The sequence below is a fragment of the Lepus europaeus genome, chromosome 7, assembly GCF_033115175.1.
Source record: "Lepus europaeus isolate LE1 chromosome 7, mLepTim1.pri, whole genome shotgun sequence".
Taxonomy (NCBI): domain Eukaryota; kingdom Metazoa; phylum Chordata; class Mammalia; order Lagomorpha; family Leporidae; genus Lepus; species Lepus europaeus.
In genome coordinates this window covers 118,227,279-118,251,452 of record NC_084833.1, presented here as the reverse complement: position 1 = coordinate 118,251,452, position 24,174 = coordinate 118,227,279, and the positions used below count along the sequence as shown (strand labels likewise).

General features: G+C 50.5%; 1 protein-coding gene across 2 annotated transcripts in view; it reads right to left on the bottom strand.

The window, feature by feature from the left end:
* Positions 1-24,174, bottom strand: part of FLI1 (Fli-1 proto-oncogene, ETS transcription factor) — a 132,568-nt gene that overhangs the window by 24,613 nt on the left and 83,781 nt on the right. For both annotated transcript variants that reach the window (XM_062197339.1, XM_062197338.1), the window contains exons 4-5: positions 22,653-22,856; positions 9,386-9,451 (exon numbers count right to left, since the gene is read on the bottom strand). In XM_062197339.1, coding sequence (XP_062053323.1) covers positions 9,386-9,451; positions 22,653-22,856 — 270 coding nt within the window. The remainder of the gene's footprint in view (positions 1-9,385; positions 9,452-22,652; positions 22,857-24,174) is intronic.

Sequence of the window (24,174 nt, the reverse complement as noted above, 5' to 3'; positions counted from 1 at the left end):
GAGATTACCTCACTGTATTACCGGCCTTTTCCTTTGGGTACACGTGTTCCAGACCAGCCCCCACAGCAGCTACCCCATATGAGGTGAGGCACAGCCTGAGCTCCAGACTCACCCGCCCTCGCACACATGCACACACACATACACACACATACACACACATACACACTCACACGTATACACACACACGCACATACACACACATATATACATACGTGCACACACATGCATACACATACGTGCACATACACACATGCACACACATACACACTCACACGCATACACACATATACATACATGCACACACACATGCATACATATGCGCACATACACACACACACATATACACACTCACACACATACACACACGTGCACATACACACACATACACACATATACATACGTGCACGCACACATGCATACACATATGTGCACATACACACATATATACACACTCACATGCATGCACACATATACATACATGTACTTGCACACATAAACACACACACATATGCACACAGGATGCTCCCAAAAGCCCACCCTCCCAAAGTGCTGCAAAGTCTGGCTCTCGTTCACTGCACAGTACAGAGGGTGCACAGCTAGGACCCAAGAGTCACTGTTCTCCTGCAGCTCTGCCACCAATACACAGCTTCTGGGGCATCCCTTATGCTATGGAAAATTTCAAAGATATGTAGAAGTTGAGAGAAAAGGCTACTGGAGCCCCAGAGGGCCTATTATCCTATGCTAACAACTCGGCAGTCTTAGCTCAGTCCACCCACACCCACCCTGCTCACCCAGCCCTGGTGCTTTTTCAGCAATCCCTCGCTCCTGGCTCTGCCTGCCGAGTGTCCTGCCACACACTGAAGTGTCCCACCCGAGGCTCTGCCCCTCCCACCCACATCACACACGGAAGCCATGGCTGCTCCCACGGGGGCTCGCCTGGTCCCACCCCAACACTGGACCTGGAAACTGCCCCCAGATCTGCACACTGGTTTCCTTGGTATCCACACCCTCCCCACTTCTCAATGTCCACTGCTGGCTCTGTCTTTCCAGAGGCCTCTGTCTCTCACTCTGACCCCTAAAATAAAATCATGAACAACTTGGGGAGGTATCACCCACACCCTACTACTCAGACTTCCTCACCTGTCTGCCTGTCTGACTGGGGACCCCTGGAGGTCCCAGCCTGGAGCTCTGCACAGAGTAGCTTCTTAACAAATAAAGGGGTGATGGCATGGAGGAGTGAATGAATTCAGGGCATGAATCAGAATTTAGACTGCAGTACGGTGTGTCTGCAACGTTCGGCAATATGTAAGTGCCTCCGAATAGGGGCCAGCGCTCTGGTGTCGTAGGCTAAGCGTCCACCTTCAGCACCAGCATCCCATATGGGCCCCGTTCATGTCCCGGCTGCTCCTCCTCTGATCCAGCTCTCTGCTATGGCCTGGGACAGCAGTGGAAGATGGCCCAAGTGCTTGGGCCCCTGTACCCGCATGGGAGACCCGGAGGAAGCTCCTGGCTCCTGGCTTTGGATCAGCACAGCTCCGGCTGTTGCAGCCATTTGAGGAAAGAAGCAGCAGATGGAAGACCTCTCTCTCTATCTTTTTCTCTCTCTGTCTGTGACTCTGCCTCTCAAATAAATAAATAAATCTTAAAAAAAATGTAGTTATGTCCAGTGACGATGCTAACTACTACTATAATTCAGTTGTAATACAGTAGGACATTTTACTGTTCTCATTATTATTACTATTACTAAACTTTCATTCAGCACTTGGTGTCTCATTTATGTTGTACTGATTTGTGAGTATTACACCATTCCTGAAGGGACACTATAATTATTCTGCTTTTATGAGGGGATTTCAGAAAGTTTGCGGAAAAATGGAATTAAAAGATGAGTTTATTTAGGTGCAACATTCTTTTGCAATCCATGAGTAGGAGGTCTTCAAAACGTCCCTGGGAAATGCATACTATGAGAAAACAACTGTGCGTGAAGTTCAAAGTTTTTTTGCACCAAGATAAATTCATCTTTTAATTCCATTTTATGTGAGCTTTCTGAAATACCCGCCTGCAAGAGGAAGACACAAGTGCCTTATCCAGGGTCACAGTCTGAGCCCAGAGCCCCAGTTCTATCAATCAGCTCTAATCAATAATAATTCAATTTCTATCAATAAGTTCACTCATTAAGTTCTAATGCTTAAAGACAAGGTCAAGGTCTGCTTGGGAAAACAGAGTACTTACTAAAGCACGGTCCAGACATTGTCAGATGCTTGCATTAATTGGCTTGTGCTTATGATGTGGGAAGAAGCCTGGGGCAGGGCCAGGATGGAGAAGGAAGAGAGAGACTTGGATTTGAGTCCTGCTCTGTTCCAAGCCCTGGCTGACCTCAAATGAACCCTGTAACCTCTCTGTGCCTGGTTTCTGAGCATGGAGATGACGAGGATACCGGCATTACCATCTCGTGGTGATGCCAGGAGATGCAAAGGAGATCATGGGTGGGAAAACGCTTGGCAGATAACACAGGCCTGCAGGAAAGGGTTGTTCCTGTGTGCACTGCCGCGGGAGCCGGACCCTGGTCAGCAGGGGCTCCGGTGCCTGTGAAAGACACAGAGAGGTGGCCTCTCTCCCTCGCCTTCCCACACTGAGCCAGAAAGCAGACAGACTTTTTATCCATTAGCCAAGCGGCTGCTGGAGATGGGATTCCACAGGCAGACACGAGCTGCGCTGGGGCTGGGGCTGGGGCTTAGGGTTTTCCCATTCAGCAGCAGGCCCTAGGAGGCTCCCGGCTGGGGCTAGAAGCTCAGTGCTCCATGGGCCCTGGGCGGCTTTATGAGTTCCAGGAGTTAATAAACAAGGAGCTCAATATCCTCTGTCTTTTGAACAGTCAGAGGTATTTAAACAGATTCAGCATGAGCAGCTAAGGAAATGAGGGCTCAGGCATGCAAAACAGCTCTGAAGGAGAGATCTGCTGATTCTTGCAGACTCCCAGTCCCACGGAGCACCTCGGGAAGGCCCCAGGGCAGGATCTGCCCAGGAAAACAAAGCGAAGCTCTGACCTGTGACCAGGGCAGCCGGAGCTTCTGCAGCCCAGGGTGTGGAGAGGAGGGGTGGAGATCCAGTAGTGTGGCTCCTTGAAACAGCCACTTCACTTCTAGAACCCCACTGTAGGGTCCATGTACTAATACCGTACTCGCTTTGTAGAGGACTGGATGAAGACAGACACAACAAGAGTTTCTGGAGCCAGCATTGTGTGCAGCAGGGTAAACCATCACCCCATATCTTAGCACCAGTTCGAGTCCTGGCTGCTCCACTTCTGACCCAGCTCTTGCTAATGGGCCTGGGAAAGCAAAGATGATGACCCAAGTGCCTGGGTCTCTGCCATCCGCATAGTTGACCTGGAGGAAGTCCCAGGCTCCTGCCTTCCGTCTGGCCTAGCCTCAGCCATTGTAGCCGTTAGGGGAATGAAACCAGTGAATGGAAGGCTTCTCTCTGTCTCTCCCTCTACCTCTCTGTTGCCTTTCAAATAAACATAAATCTTAACAAAAAAGAGAGGCAATGCTGAGATGTCAAGTTGTCAAAATCAATAGAACAAGACCAATGACACTGATGAAATGAACTAATTGCCATCATACGGTCCCATCGCTCACCTATACCCTCATCAATTTACCCACAGCTCTTTCTCTCCCTTGTCTAGGATGATAAAAGGGCGGGCAAGGTCAAGCTCAAGTGCTCAGCATGTGACAAAGCAAACCTGGACCAGCTTTTGCTGCACCTCTTTTCTGTCTTTGTGGTTTGTGCTGGGAAGTAGGGCTTCTCCAGGCCGGCTGCAGCCTGGAGAGGGTGAGGAACAAGTTCAGCTGGGGCGGGGGGGGGGGGGGTGTTCACCTGGAGATGCTGAATTCATTGATCACATTTGGGCCTGGGCATTTGTATTTCCTAATTGATACGTTTGCATTTTTGTTTTAGTAAAATATACACAGAATGGACCATTTTAGCCATTTTAAGTGTACATCTCTGTGGCCTCAAGTGCATTCACACTGCTGTACAACCAGCACCACTAGCCACTTCTAGAAATTTCTCAAATTCCTGTACTGGAAATCTGGCCCCATTAAACAGTAACCCCCCACTCTGCTTCCCCAAGGCCCTGGTACCCAGCATCCTGCTTTCTGTCTCCCTGAATTTGACTAGTGACCGACCTTGTACAAGTGGAGTCACACATTGTCCTGGGCCATCAGTGTTTCCCCAGCCCTTCCGGTGATTCCCTGTGCAGTCAGTACTAGGGAGCAGTGCCAAGCACAGGTTGTGCACGAGGTCATCTTTGTGCAAAGAGAACAGTTAGGGATACTGATGGAATGACAATGGGAAAAGTGCAAGGACAGAGAAAAAGAATGCAAAAAATTCCAATTTCTGGCCAAGTCACATTTAGGCTATGTATTGTTTTTGTGAAAAAGCAGCCAGGAAGGAAAGGCTGTATTCTTCAGGAAGACAGTCCACAAGGGAGGTATTTTAAAAATATATCTGAGAGGAAAAAAGGTGCGGGGAGAGTGAGAGAGAGAGAGCAAGAGAGAGAAAGAGAGAGTGAGAGAGCACGCAGCTAGCTCTCATCTGCTGATTCACTCCCAAATGTGAATAACTGGTAGGATGGGGCCAGGCTGAAGCTGGAACTCAATCCAGGCTCTTACATGGGTTGCGAGGACCCAACTACCCAAGCCATCACCTGCTGCCTCCCAGGGTCTGCATCAGCAGGAACCTGCAGCCAGGAGCCAGAGCTGGGACTCAAATACCAGGCACTCTGCTGTGGAGTGCAGTGTTTTAAGGGTGTCTGAACTGCTCTGTCAAATGTCTGCTCCTGAACTGGGGATTCTGAATCTGTAATGTGAGTCTGGGTTCTTGCTCTACTGCTGAATAGCTGTGCGCCCTTCCATGGGTGCACACTCACTACTACAGAACCTCCGTCTCTGCACAACGGAGATACAATGCCTGCCTCACAAAGACGCTGCAAGGCACAAAAGCAAAGCGCGTGGCAGTGTCCAATGTACTCACAAATGACAGTTGTGGCTGCAGCCTCCACTTTGTTTTTTCAGTGCACCAACTTTGATAATGAAAGCAAGCGAGAGAGCATTACTCCGGTTGGGTCCAATCCACATCCATAGAACACGTAAAGAGCTTGGTGATTGTTGTAAATTAATTTTTAAAACCCAGCCTTACTTCCCTTAGAGGTTGCAACCATTTTCAAGAGAAGCTGGAAGAGTAATTATACCATTTTAGAGTAAAAAGGCATTCTAATTTGATAAGTGCTTCGAAGACACATTAATAGACATCCTCACTTCAACGTCTCTCCTTTGTGCCTGATGCCAGCACCTGCCCTCGCTGGGACACACATACACACACACACATATGCGCACACACACAGCTCTAGTGCTCTCGATGAACCCTGGGTTTGTTTGGGGCTGTGTGTGCATCTCATTCAAAGAAGACGGAGCCAAGGCTGCAGGATGTCTTCTTTTTCTTTTGCCATTTAATATTTAAAAAAATAAAGATAGCTATTAGAGCACAGCAGATGAGAGAGAGGCGGGGAGGGCAGAGGGGAGGGAGAGAGAAGCCGGTTAGCTTTGTCTTGCTAATGTGCTTTGTTGTGTTGCACACTGGGTCCCTGGGTCATTCAGACAGATTCAGACCACCTCATAAGGAGGGAGATGACAGAGGAGCAAGACAGCTCAAGTGGAGAGCTTTATTGGGGACAAAAGGTGCACCTGCAAAGCGCAGATTTAATCAGCTCTAAGGCCAGGGCCGATGCTGAGAGATAAGTGCCCGGCACCACCTGAATGAGGCCCTGGCCACGTGCGTTTGCCTGGATACTACAGTTAATTCATTTCAGAGAGCGGTTGCTACCCACCAAGAGCGAGCTGCTCTGGCAATCAGCCCGAGTAAGCCAGCGGTGTTACAAATGTGCTGCTCAAACACAGTAGAGCCCAAGGAAGGAAACAGAATCGCAGGTAGAGGAGGGCGCTCAGTGCTGAGACCCTCGTTGACGAAGGAGTTGTTTAACAACACACTGCCACTTAACTAAGCTGGTTTCTAAACTAAAACTTGTATTTTAAGTCCAGTATCAGAGAAAATCCCCATTGGCTCTGCCTCAGAGATTCACTGGCTCATTCTGATGTTGTTTATGGCCCCTCCATTCTTTCTTCCCTCCCTTCCCCTCCAGTGGTTCCTCTCTCTCTCTCTCTCTCTCAATTTCTCTCTCAATTTCTCTCTCTCTCCCTTCCTCCCTTCCAAGAAGTAGATCCCTAACTGTAAATGAAATGAAAATCAATTTGCTGGGGCTGGTGCTGTGGCTCACTTTGTTAATCCTCCGCCTGCGGCACTGGCATCCCATATGGTCGCTGGGTTGCTCCTCTTCCAGTCCAGCTCTCTGATGTGGCCCGGGAGGGCAGTGGAGGATGGCCCAAGTCCTTGGGCTCCTGCACTAGCTGGGAGACCAGGAAGAAGTGCCTGGCTCCTGGCTTTGGATTGGCGCAGCGTTGGCCATAGCGGCCATTAGGGGAGTGAACCAATGGAAGGAAGACCTTTCTCTCTCTCTCTCTCACTGTCTATAACTCTACCTGTCAAATAAAAAAAAGTCAATTTGCGGGGCTAGTGTTGTACAGAAGGTTAAAGCCTTAGCCTGAAGCACTGGCATCCCATATGGGCGCCGGTTCTAGTCCCACCTGCTCCACTTCTGATCCAGGTCTCTGCTATGGCCTGGGAAAGCAGTAGAAGATGGCCCAAGTCCTTGGGCCCCTGCACCCAAGTGGGAGACCCAAAAGAAGCTCCTGGCTCCTGGCTTCGGATCAGCCCAGCTCCGGCCGTTGCGGCCATCTGGGGAGTGAACCAGCGGATGAAAGACCTCTCTCTCTGTCTCTACCTCTCTCTGTAACTCTGTATTTCAAATAAATAAAATAAACCTTAAAAAAAAAGTTACCACCTGATAAGAGGATGAACTCTGATGATCTATTACACAGTAAGGCGGCAATAGTCAATCATAATGTGACGTGTATTTCAAAATACTAGGCAGAGGGGATTCTGAGTGACTGTACTACACAGAAATGAAAGTTTAAACACATAGATATGCTAATTGCACCGCACACATATGCATTGAAATGCCACACTTTACCCATAAATGTGTACAATTAGTATACCCTTTAAAAAGTCATTACTAAAATACGAAAAGCAAATCAAAGCAGAGGGATGCCTGTGGTGCCCTCACGCTGGGTTCCTGGCGCATCTCCCTAGACACCAAGAGCTGCAGAGCAGAACCGGACTCTGGCAGGAAACCCAGGCTCACGGGACGAGGTGATTTCCCAAAGTAAGCAAACGACGCCCTGACCTCCGGTCTCACGTGTTTGTCACTGAAACACATTTTCTCTCTTTTAGACAGCGTGCAGTCTGTTCAGATAAATCATCAAGTAAAATGTGATGCCGACTGTAGGATGGATCAACAGACCTTCGAAGTTTTCACAGCAAAATCCAAGAAATCTGATTTGGGAAGGACAAACAATAGCAGAAACAGAACTGGCCCAGGGAAGGGCAGGAGAGAAAGAGGCAAACGAAAAGCAGAAATGTTTACAATCAGGCTTGTTATGCTGTATATTTCCCCACTAGAGGTTCTGGTGATTATCAAGCTGGAAGTTGTTAGCAGGAAACACAAAGAAACTCCTAGGCACCCAAAGGGGTAACCTTGGGCAAGACACATGGGAATCGTTGGGTCTCTGTCTCTTCTGTACTCCAGGAGGAACTGAACCTGTCTGTCTCTTCCCTTACAGTGTGCTGTGCTACACGATATACAACCTGTACGCAAAACTGCAGCTTTCATTCCACACAAGGACAGGTGTCAGTTAAAGGAAACACAGGGAGGGAGAAAGGGGTGAGGAGGGACGCGTGCCCCCTCGGTTCTTCCAATGCCAACAGCAGTCCCCGCCTCTGCTGGATTTTTCTTTTACCACAGAAAGACATTTTTCACTCCCTCTCTGGTTTGTAATTATTCGTTCACATGTTTTTTTTTTTTTTTTCTCCTTTAGCCTAGGAACTATGCATTATTAACTCACTTAAATGCCTAAAACCCAACACAGTATCCGGACTGATCTCCACGGTATTATTTTATAAAGAAAGATGCTGAGCAATGGCATTGTGGTCTCTGTTAAGACCCTCATTGATGGGGCTGGCACTGTGGTGTAGCAGGTAAAGCCACTGCCTGCAATGCTGGCATCCCATATGGTCACCGGTCTAGTCCCGGCTGCTCTACTTTCGATCCAGCTGTCTGCTATGGCCTGGGAAAGCAGTAGAAGATGGCCCAAGTCCTTGGACCCCTGCACCCGTGTGGGAGACCCAGAGGAAGCTACTGGCTCCTGACTTTGGATTGGCACAGCTCTGGCTGTTGCTGACAACTGGGGAGTGAACCAGCGGATAGAAGACCTCTCTCTCTCTCTCTCTCTCTCTCTCTCTCTCTCTCTCTCTGCCTCTCCTTCTCTCTGTGTAATTCCGATTTTCAAATAAATAAATCTTAAAAAAAAAGACTCTCGGTCAGCGCCGTGGCTTAACAGGCTAATCCTCCGTCTTGAGGCGCCGGCACACCGGGTTCTAGTCCCGGTTGGGGCGCCGAATTCTATCTTGGTGGCCCCTCTTCCAGTCCAGCTCTCTGCTGTAGCCCGGGAAGGCAGTGGAGGATGGCCCAAGTTCTTGGGCCCTGCACCCGCATGGGAGACCAGGAGAAGCACCTGGCTCCTGGCTTCGGATCAGCACGAAACGCCGGCTGCAGCGGCCATTGGAGGGTGAACCAACGACAAAAAGGAAGACCTTTCTCTCTGTCTCTCTCTCTCACTATCCACTCTGCCTGTCAAAGAAAAAAAAAAAAGACTTAAAAAAAAAAAAAAAGACTCTCACCAACAACAACCCTTGCCTGGTTTTCCTTCTTTCTCAACCAAACCAACTTGTAAAATGATCACTTACTCATGAATCCACTCGATAACATCTGTTGGGAAAGAAAGCTCAAGAGATGGACGTGAGAAAACCCCTGGCATGCTCCTTCACTGTCTCCAGCACAGAACAGTCCAGAATTTCAGCCTCGAAAGGAAACAGCATCCAATCCAGTTCAAGAACAACCCATTTTCATTCGTGGAGCAACAACTTCAGGTTCTATCTTTGTGATATTACTATGAGACATTTTAAAACCTTCTTGTGTTTTTGCAACTTGCGGCACAGGTGGGAAACACTTTGCGTTCCTGGCTCATGTGCTAGGGAAAAAGTGAGTGGAAGAAGGAAGTTGCTGCACAGACCTGAGGTTTTGCACCCTGAACCTAACTGCGGTGTCATGGCTTGTTACTGGAGAAAACAATAATCCCGGGGGGAAGAAGCTCACCTTCCTTGACACTCAGCCGGGAGGACTGGTCTGTGTGGGAGGTCGTATTGTAGGCCAGCAGTGAACCTGGAAGGCAAAGCAAAAACAGGTTATAAGCCAGGCATTTGGCCTGATGGTTAAGACGCCAGTTAAGATACCTGCATCCCGGAGTGCGTGGTTCTAGAGCGGGATGCCCTAGGGTAGGATGCCCGGCGCTGTCTCCTGGTTCCAGCTTCCTGCTAACGCTCACTGCCCTGGGGGCAGCTGTGACGGCTCACGTGATCGGGTTCCTCCCATCTAAGTGGGAGACCCAGGTTGAATTCTCAGCTCCTGGCTTCAGCTCTGGTCCTAATCTAGCTGTTGAAGACATCTGGGGAGTGAACCAGCAGATGGGAGTTTCTCTCTCTCTCTCCCCCCTCCAAATAATAATAAAAAAAAACCACTTTAAAATATATGCCAAAAAGCCCCAAACAGATTATAAGCCCAAACCTGCTGAGATCAACAGCAGACGAGAGCAGAGGAAGGGAGCGGAAGAGATAGGAGTGGGAAGAGGGACAGAGGATTCCTGGAGAATAAGGAATCAGCTGGCGTGATCTATCGCTGGGAGCCAGGCATGCCGGACTACCACAGCTGCCTGGAATTAGAGTAATTACGTTCCACAGGCAGCTTGCCTGTGTGTGTGTGTGTGTGTGTCAAGAGCACACCCTTCTGAGCACCGTGCCGCAGTTCTGAAGTGCACACAGGACTGGCAGGCAGTCATCTGAGCCTATCCTTCTCCCACTTACTCACCGGGTGACGGGGCAAATGACTTTGCACGTCCAGGCGGGGCTTTCTTCATCAGAAAAATGAAAGGGGCGAGCCAGAGCCGAGGTTGCCAGACTGCTTCTCTCAAGGCCAGATAGTAAATAGTTTAGGTTTTATCTCCCGGATACAGGGACAGTTGTGCAGTCTGCTTAGTTTTTGTTTCATTTTGCCTGTGGCTCAGATTTGGTCTGCAATGACATCCTTTGGGTTTGTGCACGTGCAGGTCCTCCGACAGGGTATTTGTTACTAGGGTGTTTGGAGTTGGGAGGGAACTGTGCAAACAGGAGTGTTTGTATCCCCCTTGCCTATGCCCAAGAGGGTAGAGCTGAACATCAGGAATAAAGTACTACCGTGAGCATATCTGCAAGGGGATTCGGTCCAGGAAGCCACACGGATACCAAAAGCCACAGATCCTGGAGTTCCTGACGGAGAATGACAGATCTGCACAGAGCCTGTGTGCATCCCGCCCTGTACTTGAAATCATCTCTAGGGGTCGGCTCTGTGGCACAGCAGGTGAAGTCACCACCTGCAACAGCAGCATCCCATACGGGCGCCCGTTCGTGTCCCAGCTGCTCCGCTTCCCATCCAGCTCCCTTCTAAAGGTCCGGGAAAAGCACTGGAGGATGGCCCAAGTGTCTGAGCTCCTTGCCACCCACATGGGATACCTGGATGAAGCTCCTGGCTTCTGGCTTTGGCCTAGCCCAGTGCTGGCCGTTGCGGCCATCTGGGGAGTGAACCAGTGGAGGGAAGATCAATCTCTCTCTCTCTCTCTTTCTCTGTCGCTCCCTGTCTCTGTGTAACTCTGCCTTTCAAAATAAATCAATAAATCTCTAAAACAAAACAAAACCAAAGGAAATCATCTCTGGATTACTTACTAGACCCCAGACAACCTAAGCGTTCTGTAAACAGTTGTCACGCTCCATTGTTTAGAGAATAATGTCACGGATAAACAAGGCTGCACGTGTTCAGTACCGACGCGGTGTTCTGTCCTATGTTAAATCTGAGATCGGCTGACTCTCTGGATGTGAAATGCAGATGTGGAGAGCCGGCTACATAATCTCTAATCTTTTAACATTAAATGTTCAGTGCCTACCTATGCGGGGCCAGGCGTAAGTCAAAGGCATTTGAAGGGCTGGTGTTTTTGTTGTTGTTGCATGCAAAACACATTTTCCCCTCTTTTAAAACAGGGTTTGTTCCTTTGCTTCACGTTAAGTCAAGAGCTTTATTTGGTAATAGGCATTTTTGCCATTCTCCTGGGGAAATCGTCAAGGGCCACCGGACTCAGGCTGGGGTCCGCTTTGACCAAGGATGCCATGAGCTCCCACACATGTGTTCAGGCAGGGATGCATTTTCTCAACAACCCTGCTTCCCGCGGCCAAGGGCGCTGACGGGGTGCCAGGCTGGGGACGGGCTGTCAGACGCTCCTATTTTTAGTCTGCAGTCATGACAGGGACACAGCAGTGGAGCTGCGGCCTCACCCAGCTGTGGGCGTTGGGTTGTGCTTCTCACAGGGAATGTGTGCCTGAGCAGGCCAGACCGTGCGGGCAGGGTTTTATAAGAAACCTCCAGCCGCCTAGACCATCGGACTTCTGGCTCAGGCAGCAGTACCAGAGGAAAACCGGGGGGGGGGGGGGGTGAGGGGGGCTCCTGGCTGCCAAGTACGGCTGTGTGGGTACCATTTTAGAAATGAGACAGTCACGCGAATGCAGGGTCCAAGAACAAGCTATGTTTGGTTCTTCCATTCTCAAGAATATCAACGACAAAGTGAGGCTGGGACAACTTCCTTTTTTAATATGAGAGTTTAAAAAGAGACCTGCCTTTTACTGCCGACTGGCTTTGGGACCTCCATCCAATTATCTCCTCTGAGCCACAGGTAAAATGGGCCAATACGTGGTAGCTGTAAGCATGGATTAAAACACGGTACGTTGGAGTGGGTGTCTGACACATGATTAAGACATCGCTTGGGACACTGTCACCCCACACCAGAGTGCCTGGGTTCAAGTCCAGGTTCTGCTTCGGGTTCTAGCTTCCTGCTACTGCACATGCTGGGAAGCAGCAGTAACAGCTCAAGAACGTGGGTTCTTGCCACCCACATGAGAGACCCGGATGGAGTTCCCACTTCCTGGCTTTAGCCTGGCCCAGTGCCGGCTGTTGTGGGTATCTGGCAAGTCAACAAATGGATGGGAGATGTCTCTCTGTGTGTCTGTTTTCTCTTTCAAATTAAAAAAAAAAAATTCTAGCAACAACATTTGTTGTCTTTATGTCCATTTCCCACAGACACCAGAGTTATATACAAGAAAATCCTTTATGCAGGGGCTAGCTGGGCACCAACTTCCTCCTTTAGAATTGGAGTTATGGGGCTGGCGCTGTGGTGCAGTGGGTTAACGCCCTAGCCTGAAGCGCTGGCATCCCATATGGGCACCAGTTTGAGACCCGGCTGCTCCACTTCCAATCCAGCTCTCTGCTGTGGCCTGGAAAAGCAGTGGAAGATGGCCCAAGTCCTTAGGCCCCTGCAGCACCCACATGGGAGACCCAGAAAAAGCTCCTGGCTCCTGGCTTCGGATCGGCATAGCTCTGGCCATTGCGGCCATCTGGGGAATGAACCATCGGATGGAAGACCTCTCTCTCTCTCTCTCTCTCTCTCTCTCTCTTTCTCTCTCTCTGCCTCTCCTTCTCTCTCTGTGTAACTCTGACTTTCAAATAAATAAATAAGTCTTTTTTTAAAAAAAGAATTGGAGTTACAAGTGAGTCCTGCTACAATAGGAAATAATTCTCCATGACTGTATTCCAAGAGAATACAGCCAAATCTCAAGAGTAAGATCCTCCGTGCCTGACACTCCGCCTAGGGCTGCAATCTCACTGCAGGGACAAATAAAGGAAAACGCTGGGCTCGGAGGTGCACAGGGCCCGAGTTCTTAGTGCAGAGTTAGCCGAGAGCACGCAGCGTAGATAAAGCACATTCATTCTACTTTCTTCCACGGGCACACGTGACTTCCACAGGAAACTCCCAGAAAGCCAAGAGAAGGGGTCGCTGGACCTCTGCAAAGCCTGCATGAAATGTGTATTTCATGGTAACCTTGGAGAAGGATTTTGCCCTGCAGACTGTTGCTGGTTCAAGTTTCACTCCTAGAAGGAGAGGCCGCCTCCCCCACGCAGGGGCTGGCAGGGGGCTGCTGGCCTCTCTCCCAAGGGACCCACATTCCCTTCTTTTTTCGGGATCTTTTTTTAACCAGGGCCTCGGGCTGTCGAGGGTGGCACAGCACTCACTTTTTTTTTTTTTTTTTTATGGGAACTTGTTCTGGTGCAGAAGGGTCCTCCCCTGAGCCTGGCCTTTGCATTTCTTTCTCCTGCTCTGAGGTTCTTTCTGGGCTAAGCCTGAGCGGCTCTGAGCTGCCAGACTTTCCTGCAGAGTGAACAGGCCAGGATGGGGAGGGGGCACGCCTGACTTCTCCTCTTGCCTCTCACTGAGTCCTGGCAGGAGCCATGCAGAGCCAGGATCGCATCGTGCCCCTTCCACGGATGACATCAGCATTCAGCAAGGTCAAGTCCTTTGTCCAGCAAGGTGCAGGAGGCAGGACCCACTTCTGTCCCCAGCCCAGCAGCTGGGTGTACTTCAATGAAAAAATATGGTTCCTGGGACATGTGTTCTGGTGGAGCAGGTTAGGCCTCTGCCTATGACATAGGCATCCCATATGGGCACTGGTTTGAGTCTCAGCTGCTTCATTTTTTTCTTTTTAAATTAATTTATTTATTTGAAAGTTAGAGTTACACAGAGAGAGGAGAGGTAGAGAGAGAGGTCTTCCATCTGTTGGTTCACTCGCAAAGTGGCCTTAACGGCTGGAGCTGAGCTGATCCGAAGCCAGGAGCCAGGAGCTTCTTCCGGGTCTCCCATGTGGGTGCAGGGGCCCAAGCACTTGGGCCATCTTCCACTGCTTTCCTAGGCCATAGCAGAGAGCTGGGTTGGAAGTGGAGCAGACAGGACTAGAACCGGCGTCCATATGGCATGCCGGCACTGCAGGCGGCAGCTTTACCCGCTTCACCACAGCACTGGCCCTGAGCCCTTCACTTCTGGTATAGCTCCCTGCTGATGCACCTAGCAAAGCAGAAGAGGTTGGGAGACCTGGATGGAGTTTCAGGTTCCTGGCTTTGGCCTGGCCAACCCCTGGTGTTTGCAGCCACTTGTGAAGTGAGGCAGAGATGGAAGATCTCTCTCTCTCTCTCCCCCTCTTCCTCACCCCCCTCTCTGTAACTCAGCCTTTCAAATAAATAAATAAATCTTAAAAAACAAAATATTTCCTGGCTTATTTGTTTGTTTACATACATACTAGGGTACTTCAAAAAGTTCATGGAAAATAAAATTCAAAAGATAGGTTTAGGGGCCTGTGCTGTGGCCTAGGAGGTTAAGCCTCTGCCTGTAGTACCAGCATCCCATATGGGCACCAGTTCAAGTCCTAGATGCTCTACTTCCGATCCAGCTCCCTGCCAATGTGCCTGGGAAAAGCAGTGGAAGATGGCCCAAGTCCTTGGGCCCCTGTACCCAGGTTAGAGACCCGGAAGAAGTTCCTGGCTCCTGGCTTTGGCTTGGCTCAGCCCTGGCCATTATGGCTATTTGGAGAGTGAACCAGCAAATGGAAGACTTCACTCTCTCTCTCCCCCCTGTTTTCTCTCTGTATCTCTGCTTTTCAAATAAATAAATCTTTGAGAGAGACAGACAGACAGACAGAGAGGTTTATTTTTGTGTAAAATATTTTTGAAATCCATGTTTTTTTAAAAATAACACGCATTTTCCAGGAACTTTTTGAAGGAGCCTGGTAGTTCGGGTATAGGCGTATATGCAGGCATAATTGTATTTCTATTTATTTGTTGCACTCTTTGCTCTAAAAAGCTTGAAGCGACTTCCGCCGAGAACGGAAAGGCCTTCCGGAAGTCACAGCACAAGCAAAGCAGGCTATCCTGCTTGTCAGTCCGTCTGTCGCCAGACCCTCGATTCGGGGTCTGAATGAAGGTGGAAGCAGGCAGAGGGAGGCCAGGCAGGTGTGGGCTAGGGGGCTGCTCAGGGCTTTCTGCAGCTCCGCGTGCCCCCTACCCCTGCTGCTTTGCGTCTGGGACACCTGGAGCAGGCGCCCAGGGCCCCCGTGCCAAGGCCTTTGTCTCAGCCTCACTGTTACCATGGAACTGGCCGGTGCCCGCTCACGGCAGCCTGTCCAAGGCGGTCTCCCTTTCTCTGCGCTGGCTCTATCTCTGCACTCTTTCAACAACAGGCCTGGCCGGCTTCGGAGCCCAGGGCAATCGGGCCCTTTGTTCTGTTGGAATCCTGGACTCCTTTCCCAGTCAGCCCCGGGCCTGGAAGGGATAAGACTTCACCCCAGCTTAATTGCCAGACCCGTCACCTTTGCCCGGCCAGCTGAGGCTGCAGGTGGGAAGAGCGCAACACGCAAAATGTGTTTTCCATTAAGTTTAAATTAAAAATGGGAATCAAGATAGATACCTTTTCGGTGGGCTCCCTGTCACGCAATATATTTCACTCTCTTGAGCTGCCACTGTTTGAACACACAGTTCCTCAGTATTTTTACCCAGGTCAGACCCCATAGACCTACAAACCCAACTCATTTATAAAATGAAACATGGCTCTTCCTCCCTCTGCCTCTGGCCCCCACCCCCGGAGTCCTAGGTTCCCAGATGTCCCCAACTCCCCCCAGTGGCCCCGAGTCTGAACTGCCAGGTGAGGACCTCTGGGGTCTGTCCCAGTCTCCCCTCCCCCAGACACACAGGGTATGCCCATTGGGCCCCCACTCTGGGGAGCTGCCGGGGACAGAGGACAAGGTCAGTCGGGGGATAGATTTGACTTACTCTGCCTCATTCCAGGAGCCACAGGAAAGTTTTTGGAGAGCACTTATCTCTCAGTGCAAATAAAAGCAGACGAGTGGCCTGGATTCCCACATGGGACCTGGAGAAGTGAGGCCAACTCAGAAGGGGAGATGTGTGGGATCTTTCGCTGCTGTCTGGGTTCAGACGACTCCTGCCACGGTGGGCACGTCTACAGCCCAGGCTGGGCCTGGCTGCAGGCTCAGGGTGGCTGAAGTGCCAGGTCTCAGTTGCCTTGCCTTTATTATTTTTTAAATAAAGTAATTTATGTATCTGAAAGGCAGAGAGAAGGAAGAGAGAGAGACAGAAACAGAGATAGGGCATGGGTAAAGCCGCTGCCTACGGTGCTGGCATATCATATGGGTGCCGGTTTGAGTCCCAGCTGCTCCACTTCCAATCTAGCTCTCTGTTATGGTCTGGGAATGCAGTAGAAGATGGCCCAGGTCTTTGAGACCTGGAAGAAGCTCCTGGCTCCTAGCTTCAGATTAGTACAACTCCGGCTGTTTTGGCCATCTGGGGAGTGAACCAGCGGATGGAAGACTGCTCTCTCTCTCTCTCTCTCTGTCTTTGCCTCTCTCTCTCTCTTTCTCTCTGCCTCTCTGCAACTCTGCCTTCCAAACAAATACATATTTTTTAAAAAAAGAAAAGAAACAGAGACAGAGATACCCCATCCCATGCCTGGTTCACTCCCCCATTGCCCACAACAGCCAGGGCATGGCCAGATGGCAGCCAGGAGACAGGAGCTCAGTCTGAGCTTCCCATGTAGGTGACAGGGACCCAAGCGTCTGAGCCATCGCTGCTGCCTGCCGGGAGCACACCAGCAGGAAGCTGGAATCAGGAGTGGAGCTGGGACTTCAATCCAGGTCCTCTGATACAGGACGCGGATGTCCCAAGTGGCACATCAACTGCTGTGCCACACGTCCTCCCTGGCTTTATTGTTTCATTACAAAAAATATCTGAGAAGCAGAGACAGACAAAAAGAACCCCTACTTGCAGGTTCATCCCCCCAAACAGGCAAGACTGTGCCAGACTGAAGCAGGGGCTGGGAACTCAACACAGATCTCCTACTTGGGTGGCAGGGATGCAAATACTTGAGCTATCACCTGCTATCCCCCAGGGTCTGCATTACTAAGAAGCTGCAATTGGGAGCTGGAGCCAGGACTTGAACCCCAGTACTCTGTGAAGGGACCCTACCATCTTAACTGTGAGTTTAAACACCCATCCTTGCTTTAGCTTTAAAATGGGGCTTATAAATAGTTGTCCATGTGGTTGCCACATGGGGGCATCCTATCTATGCAAAGTGAGTGACATCCGGGCAGATGCCTGCCCAAGCCCTGTGCTCTCCAGGAAGCCGGACAGCCCCATGTTCTGTGGGCAGCTTTTCTAGAGCCAGCCCACTGGATCCTGGAATTTCAGGTGTGGATGACGTCACACAGCTGCTGTCTGGGCAGCTAACGTACCAGGTAGGAAGAGCAAGCCCCTCCGGCCAGGCCAGGCAGGCTCCAGCCTGCCAGACCCTCTGGCAGAGTACACGGGGGTTGAAGATATGGCTATTTCTTCTCTGCTTTGGAAAATATATCTTTAAGCTTAAAAATTGGCATTTAAAATTTAAAAGCATAGCTCCCTCTTAGACAACCAGAACATATGATCAAATTCCAGTTGTGAAAGTGTAAATCTGATACCAGAACTTCTAATCCTACAAAACGTCTCATTTTCTACTAAGGTGCAGGAAGACTAGATCCGAGAAGGGCCCCTTCTCACTTAACCAGTCCATGGGAGGCTGGCACTGTGGCTTAGACAGTTAAGCCTCCATCTGCAGCACTGGCACCCAGTTCGAGTCCCAGCTGTTCAACTTCCAATCCAGCTCCCTGCCTATGCACCTGGGAAAGCAGCAGAGGGTTTCCCAAGTGCTTGGGCCCCTGCACCTATGTGGAAGATCTGGAAGACGCTCCTGGCTCCTGGTTTTGGCCTGGCCCAGCCTCAACTGCTGCAGCCATTTATGGAGTAAACCAGCAGATGGCAGATCTCTGTCTGTCTGTCTGTCTCTCTCTCTCTCTGCATCTCTGCCTTTCAAATAAATAAATATTTTTAAAAACACAACAACAACAACAACAACAACAACAAAAAACCCTTGTGATAGGATTAGTGCCATTATAAGAGATGGGAGAGGGCTTGTTCCCTCTCTTTACAACAACAGCAGAATCCATGGGCTCTCGGACCTGTTTCTCCTCTACTGAATTTGCCCACAAATCCCTCCATCTGTGTTGAAAACCTCAGCTATTTTCCTTCACCGCTTGTCAAAGTGGGAGCCCCACTCCCTCTCTCCCCAACTAAAGGGCATAATAAAAAAACACAAGCTCCCCTTCTTCTTGACTGGACTCCGTCACCTCCAACCCCTGTCCCCAAACACTGACCTCCTTCTTAAACAGAAAACATCCACTGGAAGTCAGTCTGGAAAATCAACAAAGGATCTGAAAGATGAGTTGGTCTGCACAGGGCAGTCCTCAGCCATCCTGGGAGCCAAGAGTCACTGGCCCATGCCCTCCTGCAGGCATCCTAGCAACCAACCATCACCCAGCACCAGCGGGACCCAGAGGCTGGGACTGCAAGGTCAAGGCCCATGAAAAAGAAGCAGGAATCAAAGCATTTTTTCCTGACAGTGGATCATTTTAAGTCTAGGTTCTTCAAAAGACGATCCCCATATTATGTTGGGGCACTTCGCTTTTTCAGACTTCGTTCAACTATTTTAACTTTTGTTCGTACACAGTCTGTAGAGCAATGCACAGCCCACTCAGCATTGTGAGTCTTTGCACGCAACGTGGTACCATGAGCACATCTCACAGTTTTTCACAGGACTCGTTTGTGTGCTGAACAGTGGTCCCATCTTGAAATCTCCTGCTGCTCACCCACCATGCCTCTAGTTCTGGGACTGCGTCCTACATTTGCAAATGTCCTCTGTGCATGTGCTGGAGATCTGCTGGCTAATAAGCCTCCTTCCAGAATCTTCATATTCTGTTGGCTTTGGGGGCATGTTCCTTAGTAGCCACAGATGTTCTCAGGAAAAAAAAAAAAAAAAAAAGAAGAAGAAGCCATCCACCTTTTTTCTTGCCAGGCTACCTCTCTCAAGTATCAGACTCTCCATCCCCTTTCTCTTTCACCTGCACACTGCTTTGCCCCCTGCTCTGCCCCCTGCTCTCTGTGTTCTTCCAATAGAAGAAATGTCAGGTACGTGATTTGACATGAGCCACAGGGCAGGGGCCACAAAAACCCTCTCCCATGGGAGGGACCAGCGACCCTGCCCAAGACCGCCCACTCTACAGTTTCACTTGTGGTTAATGCAGGTGTCCATCACAACGCCAGTCTTGAGCATCATGGCCACATCACCAGCCAATGCCCCTCATACCTTCGGGGTAAAAAGGTTCCAAACCAGGAACACAGGTTACCATGATTTCCCCTCCGCTGGCCTGCTCCTCCCTTGGAAGGTACTTCAGCCAACTTTTGCTTTAGTATCCTCACTTTCATCTCTCTAAACTACGATTTCTTTCTCCATTGGTGACAAGGAACTGAGACAAGCCAGATGCCGCCGGGGACAAACCATCTCCTAAGGTTACCACTGACCGCCTTCTCACTCTGCTGGGCCTTTTGAGCGCCAGGTCTTTGTCTCACCTCAGGGTCTGTGGCTTGGCTTCTTGGTAACAGGAAGTCCTAGCAGGGGCTTGGGTTGTTGATGGGGCAGTCAGAAAGCAGGGCCTGCGGTCACATGGCCTGCACGGGCTTTCCCCACGTGCAGTTAGAATGCACTTGAACATCCCCCCAGCAAGGCCCTCTTCCTTGGAACCCCCAGTTCCTGGGCCCTCTGCGCATGTACAGCATCTCTCCACACGGCTGCTGTCACCTCTCGTCCCACCAAGGAAGCAACAGAGTGAGGGCCCATCAGTCTTCTCCTGCAGCGGACTCCAGAGAAGCAGATGAGGAAGAATGGTCCCTGCTTCACTGTGCTGGCCTCTCCTTCCCCTGCCCAGCCTCTGCCCACTCACTTCCACCCCTCCTCTGTCTGGCTTATTGCAGAATCCTGTTCAAAGAGCCTATTCTGTTTACTCTACAAGTAGTAAAGGGCCTAGAGATATAGATCATTAGAAAATGTGAATTATTCAAGCTCAGAAAACCTGGCTGGAAAATTGTCTATGTTTTTGGACTTCTTGTTTCTGGGCCAACCTCATGTTACAGCACCACTCAGACATGGGGTCACTACCCTGGTGCTAGCACTGCACCATCCACTGGCTCCCATAGGTTAGCCAACACCTCTAAGATGTGACCCGAGAGCCTGGGGGAGCATCCAGCCCCATTCCAGACCATGGACACACTACTGCAGGAACACTGGATTATGACGATGGTGAGTTAAACATCCACAGAGCAATGGAGAACTAAGGAGGAGCCAGGAATAGCACTGGGCCTCAGAGGAGCTGTCCAAGAGCTCAGCTTTGAAGGGGGCTTAACATTACGACACATTTTTCTGAAGCGGAACTCCAGCGAGACTCCCAACAGCCTGGGCATGTGCAGCCAGCACATCACCCGCAGGCTGCCCAGTTGATCTTTGGACATAGCTGCCGGTCAGCAAGGCCCTGGGTTGAGTGAGCCCACGTCTTGTGCTCCCAGACCCTAGTACCTTCTCTCCAGGCCACAGACCTAGCCTTCAATCCTTGGGTATAGCACATGTGCCACCCGGCCTGCACCTCTTTGAGCTAAGCCGGAGGTCCTCAAGAATCCCCATCCTGTGCTCTGTGACATTTCTTAGTTTTTCTTTCTCTCTTTTAAGGATTAGCTAATTTATTTATTTATTTAATTTTTTTTTTTTTTTTGGACAGACAGAGTGGACAGTGAGAGAGAGACAGAGAGAAAGGTCTTCCTTTTGCCATTGGTTCACCCTCCAATGGCCGGCGTGGTAGGCGCGCTGCGGCCGGTGCACTGCGCTGATCTGATGGCAGGAGCCAGGTGCTTCTCCTGGTCTCCCATGGGGTACAGGGCCCAAGGACTTGGGCCATCCTCCACTGCACTCCCTGGCCACAGTAGAGAGCTGGCCTGGAAGAGGGGCAACCGGGACAGGATCGGTGCCCCGACCAGGACTAGAACCCGGTGTGCCGGCGCCGCAAGGCGGAGGATTAGCCTAGTGAGCCGCGGCGCTGGCCTAGCTAATTTATTTTGAAAGGCAGAAATAGAAAGAGAGAGATCCTCCATCTGCTGGTTCACTCTCCAAATGGCTGCTGCAACAACCAGATCTGGGCCAGGCTGAATCCAGGAGCCAGGAACTCCATCCTGGTTTCCCACATGGTGGCAGGGGCCCAAGCATTGGGCCACCACCTGCTGCCTTCACAGGAGCACTAGCAGGAAGCTGGGTGGGAAGCAGAGCAGAGGGGACTTGAGCTATCACTCCAATACGGGATGCAGGCACTGTAAGTTTCAGCTTAACTTGCTGTGCCATAATGCCAGCCCCTTTGTGACCTTGCATATCAAATGAAATTCACACCACATTGATGAGTTCTTGGTGCTAGGAACTCAGCCTTATATTAGATAAACCCTTAAGCACTCTCTCTTAAGCACTTCCTCTCTAAACATCTTTCCATTCTCCTGGCTGAACCAGGAGAAATCTACCAACACCTGTAGCATTGGTGACTCCCTATTAAGTGAAGTGTGCAGGTAGTGCAGGGTTATGGGGTGCCCAGGTGATGCAAGGATAAGACGAAGTTAATCTGAGGGTACTTCAGAAAGCTCAGGGGGAAGTGATGTGAAAAGATGTTTATTTTGGTGCAAGAATTTTTGAAATCTGTGTATACAAGGGATCTTGGAAAGGTTCATAGAAAATCCGGACAGGCAATGGGTGCGGCAACTAAGGCGCTGCTGGAGATGCCCTCGTCCCTTATCAGGCACTTGGGTTTGGTTCCCCAGCTCTGCTCCTGACTCCAGTTTCCTGGTAACACCCACCCAGGGAGGCACACGTGATGGCTCAAGTTCTTGGGTCCCTGCCACCCAGGAGGGAAACCTGAATTGAGTCCTGTCCTGGGTTCCTATCGTTGGTCCAGCCCAGCCCTGACTGTTATAGATATATGGGCAAGAGCAAGCAGATGGAAGACCTCTCTCTCTCTCTCTCTCTCTCTCTCTCTCTCTCTCTTTCTCTCTCCATCCTCCATGTCTGCCTTTCAAATTAATAATATTTTTTAAAAAAATATTCATGGAAAACCATATGATGAAAAAACTGCACAAGTTTCAAAAATTTGTCGCATCTAAATAAACTTACCTTTTCATTTTATTTTCCACTAATTTTTTGTAAATTTCCAAAACCTTAAATCCCAAGGCCCGGAACTCAGAGATTCCTGCAGGAACTTCACACCATTGCTTAGGAAAATACCAGCCAGGGCATCTCTATGGAGTTACAGGTGGAAGAAGCTTCTAGAAAGGAGTTCTCAAGGGAAGAGCGTAACTGGCCTCTGGCAGAACCGCCAGATCACAGAGCCCCACCTTTCCTCCATTCCTCTTTTACCATCCTTGGCCCTTGAGGTTAGGGCCGGCTGGCTGCCTGGGAGCCCAGCCCCTGCCGCCCGCCCTGGCCCTGGGCTACACTTACTTTCCCTGAGGTAACTGAGGTGTGACAACAACACTTCTGTGTTATAGAGGGAGGTGGCGCGGAGGAAGTCCTCCTTGTTCATTTTGCACAGTTCCTTGCCGTCCATGTTCTGGAAGAAGGACGTGTCGATCTCCATCAAGCCATACTCCTTTATCGCCCACTCCAGCCACTGCCGCACGTGCTCCTGTGTCCACAGCGTGGGGTCTGCAGGGGAGACGATGGTTAGCAGGGGTGGCCTGGGAGCCGCTCTCCTCTGTCCCTGGGCCTCTGTCTCGCTGCCCCTCCCCTCTGTCCTGCCATCTCTCCACCTCTCTCCTCTGCTTCTGTCTCCTCTCTCTCATCATCTCCCTCTCCCCCACTCTCCTATCTCTCCTCTCTGTTTCTCCCATTCCCTCTCTCCCCTTCCTCATTCTACCTCAGTCTCTACCTCCTCTGCCTCTCTCTCATCATCTCCCTCTTTCCTTCTCTCCTTTCTCCCACTCTCCTCTCTCTCCCCTCTTTCTCCCATTTTCTCTCTCCCCTTCCTCATTCTATCTCAGTCTCTCCCTTCTCTGCTTTCTCTCTCTCTCTTTGTCCTCCCCTCTCTCTGTTCTCTTTGCCTCCCTCCAGCTCTTCTCTCTCTCTCTCTCTCTCTCTCTCTCTCTCTCTCTCTCTCAGCTGGTTCCCTTCTAGATGTCCCCACAGAGCAGTCCATTGGGCTCCATGGGGACATCAACGTGAAAACACACAGCTCCACGGCCCCCAAAGACCACTGCCTCTGGAAAAGGAACTCTTTGCATTTTAAGAATATGACTGATCCTAGGATAGAACCCGACCCCTCTGATGGCTGTAGAAATGGACACATCACACTCCTACTGCCATTCCACCTGTGCAGCCAGGAGACCCACCAGGGCTCACTTTTGGTGTAAACCCAGTCTGGGTGTTCTCCCCCTTGCTGGCACCTGTGTCACAGTCTCTACCAGATCACCTCCTCCCCTCAGCCTTCAAACACCCAAAGGTGAGAAGTGGTGTGAGAGAGAGAACCTTTTGGCCCTGGAGTGAAATGTGAGTAATAGAAAGGCTGAGCCTCTCCCAGCCCCCGGCTACCTGATCCCTCCTCGGCTAGGGGAGATGTGTGTGTGTTGGGGCGGGGGTGCTGTGTGCTCTCCGAGTCCATGATGGGTTCCTGCAGGTGGCCCAGGAGGGACACACTCAGGTCTTCACTGGACAGCTGAATTCTACTGTGCCTCTCATTCTAGACAAACTCCGATCCCTGTGAGTCGGGGAAGGCACAGACTAACAATGGGTTCCCGGGTAGAAGTTCAAGGTCTCACTCAGCCTCCAGCTTCCACTGGGCCTATTTTACGTAGCAGGTTGATTTTGCAGGAATGTCTGCTACCTTTCAACCAACTCATGCTTGTATCCTACAGAGTTTCTTGGTGAAAATGAGAACCAGGTTTGAAGCCTAAGAGTGGACGTGGGGAGGATGTGGTCTCGCTCACACCAGCAGCTGCAAAACACATCCCCCAGCACTTTCACCCTG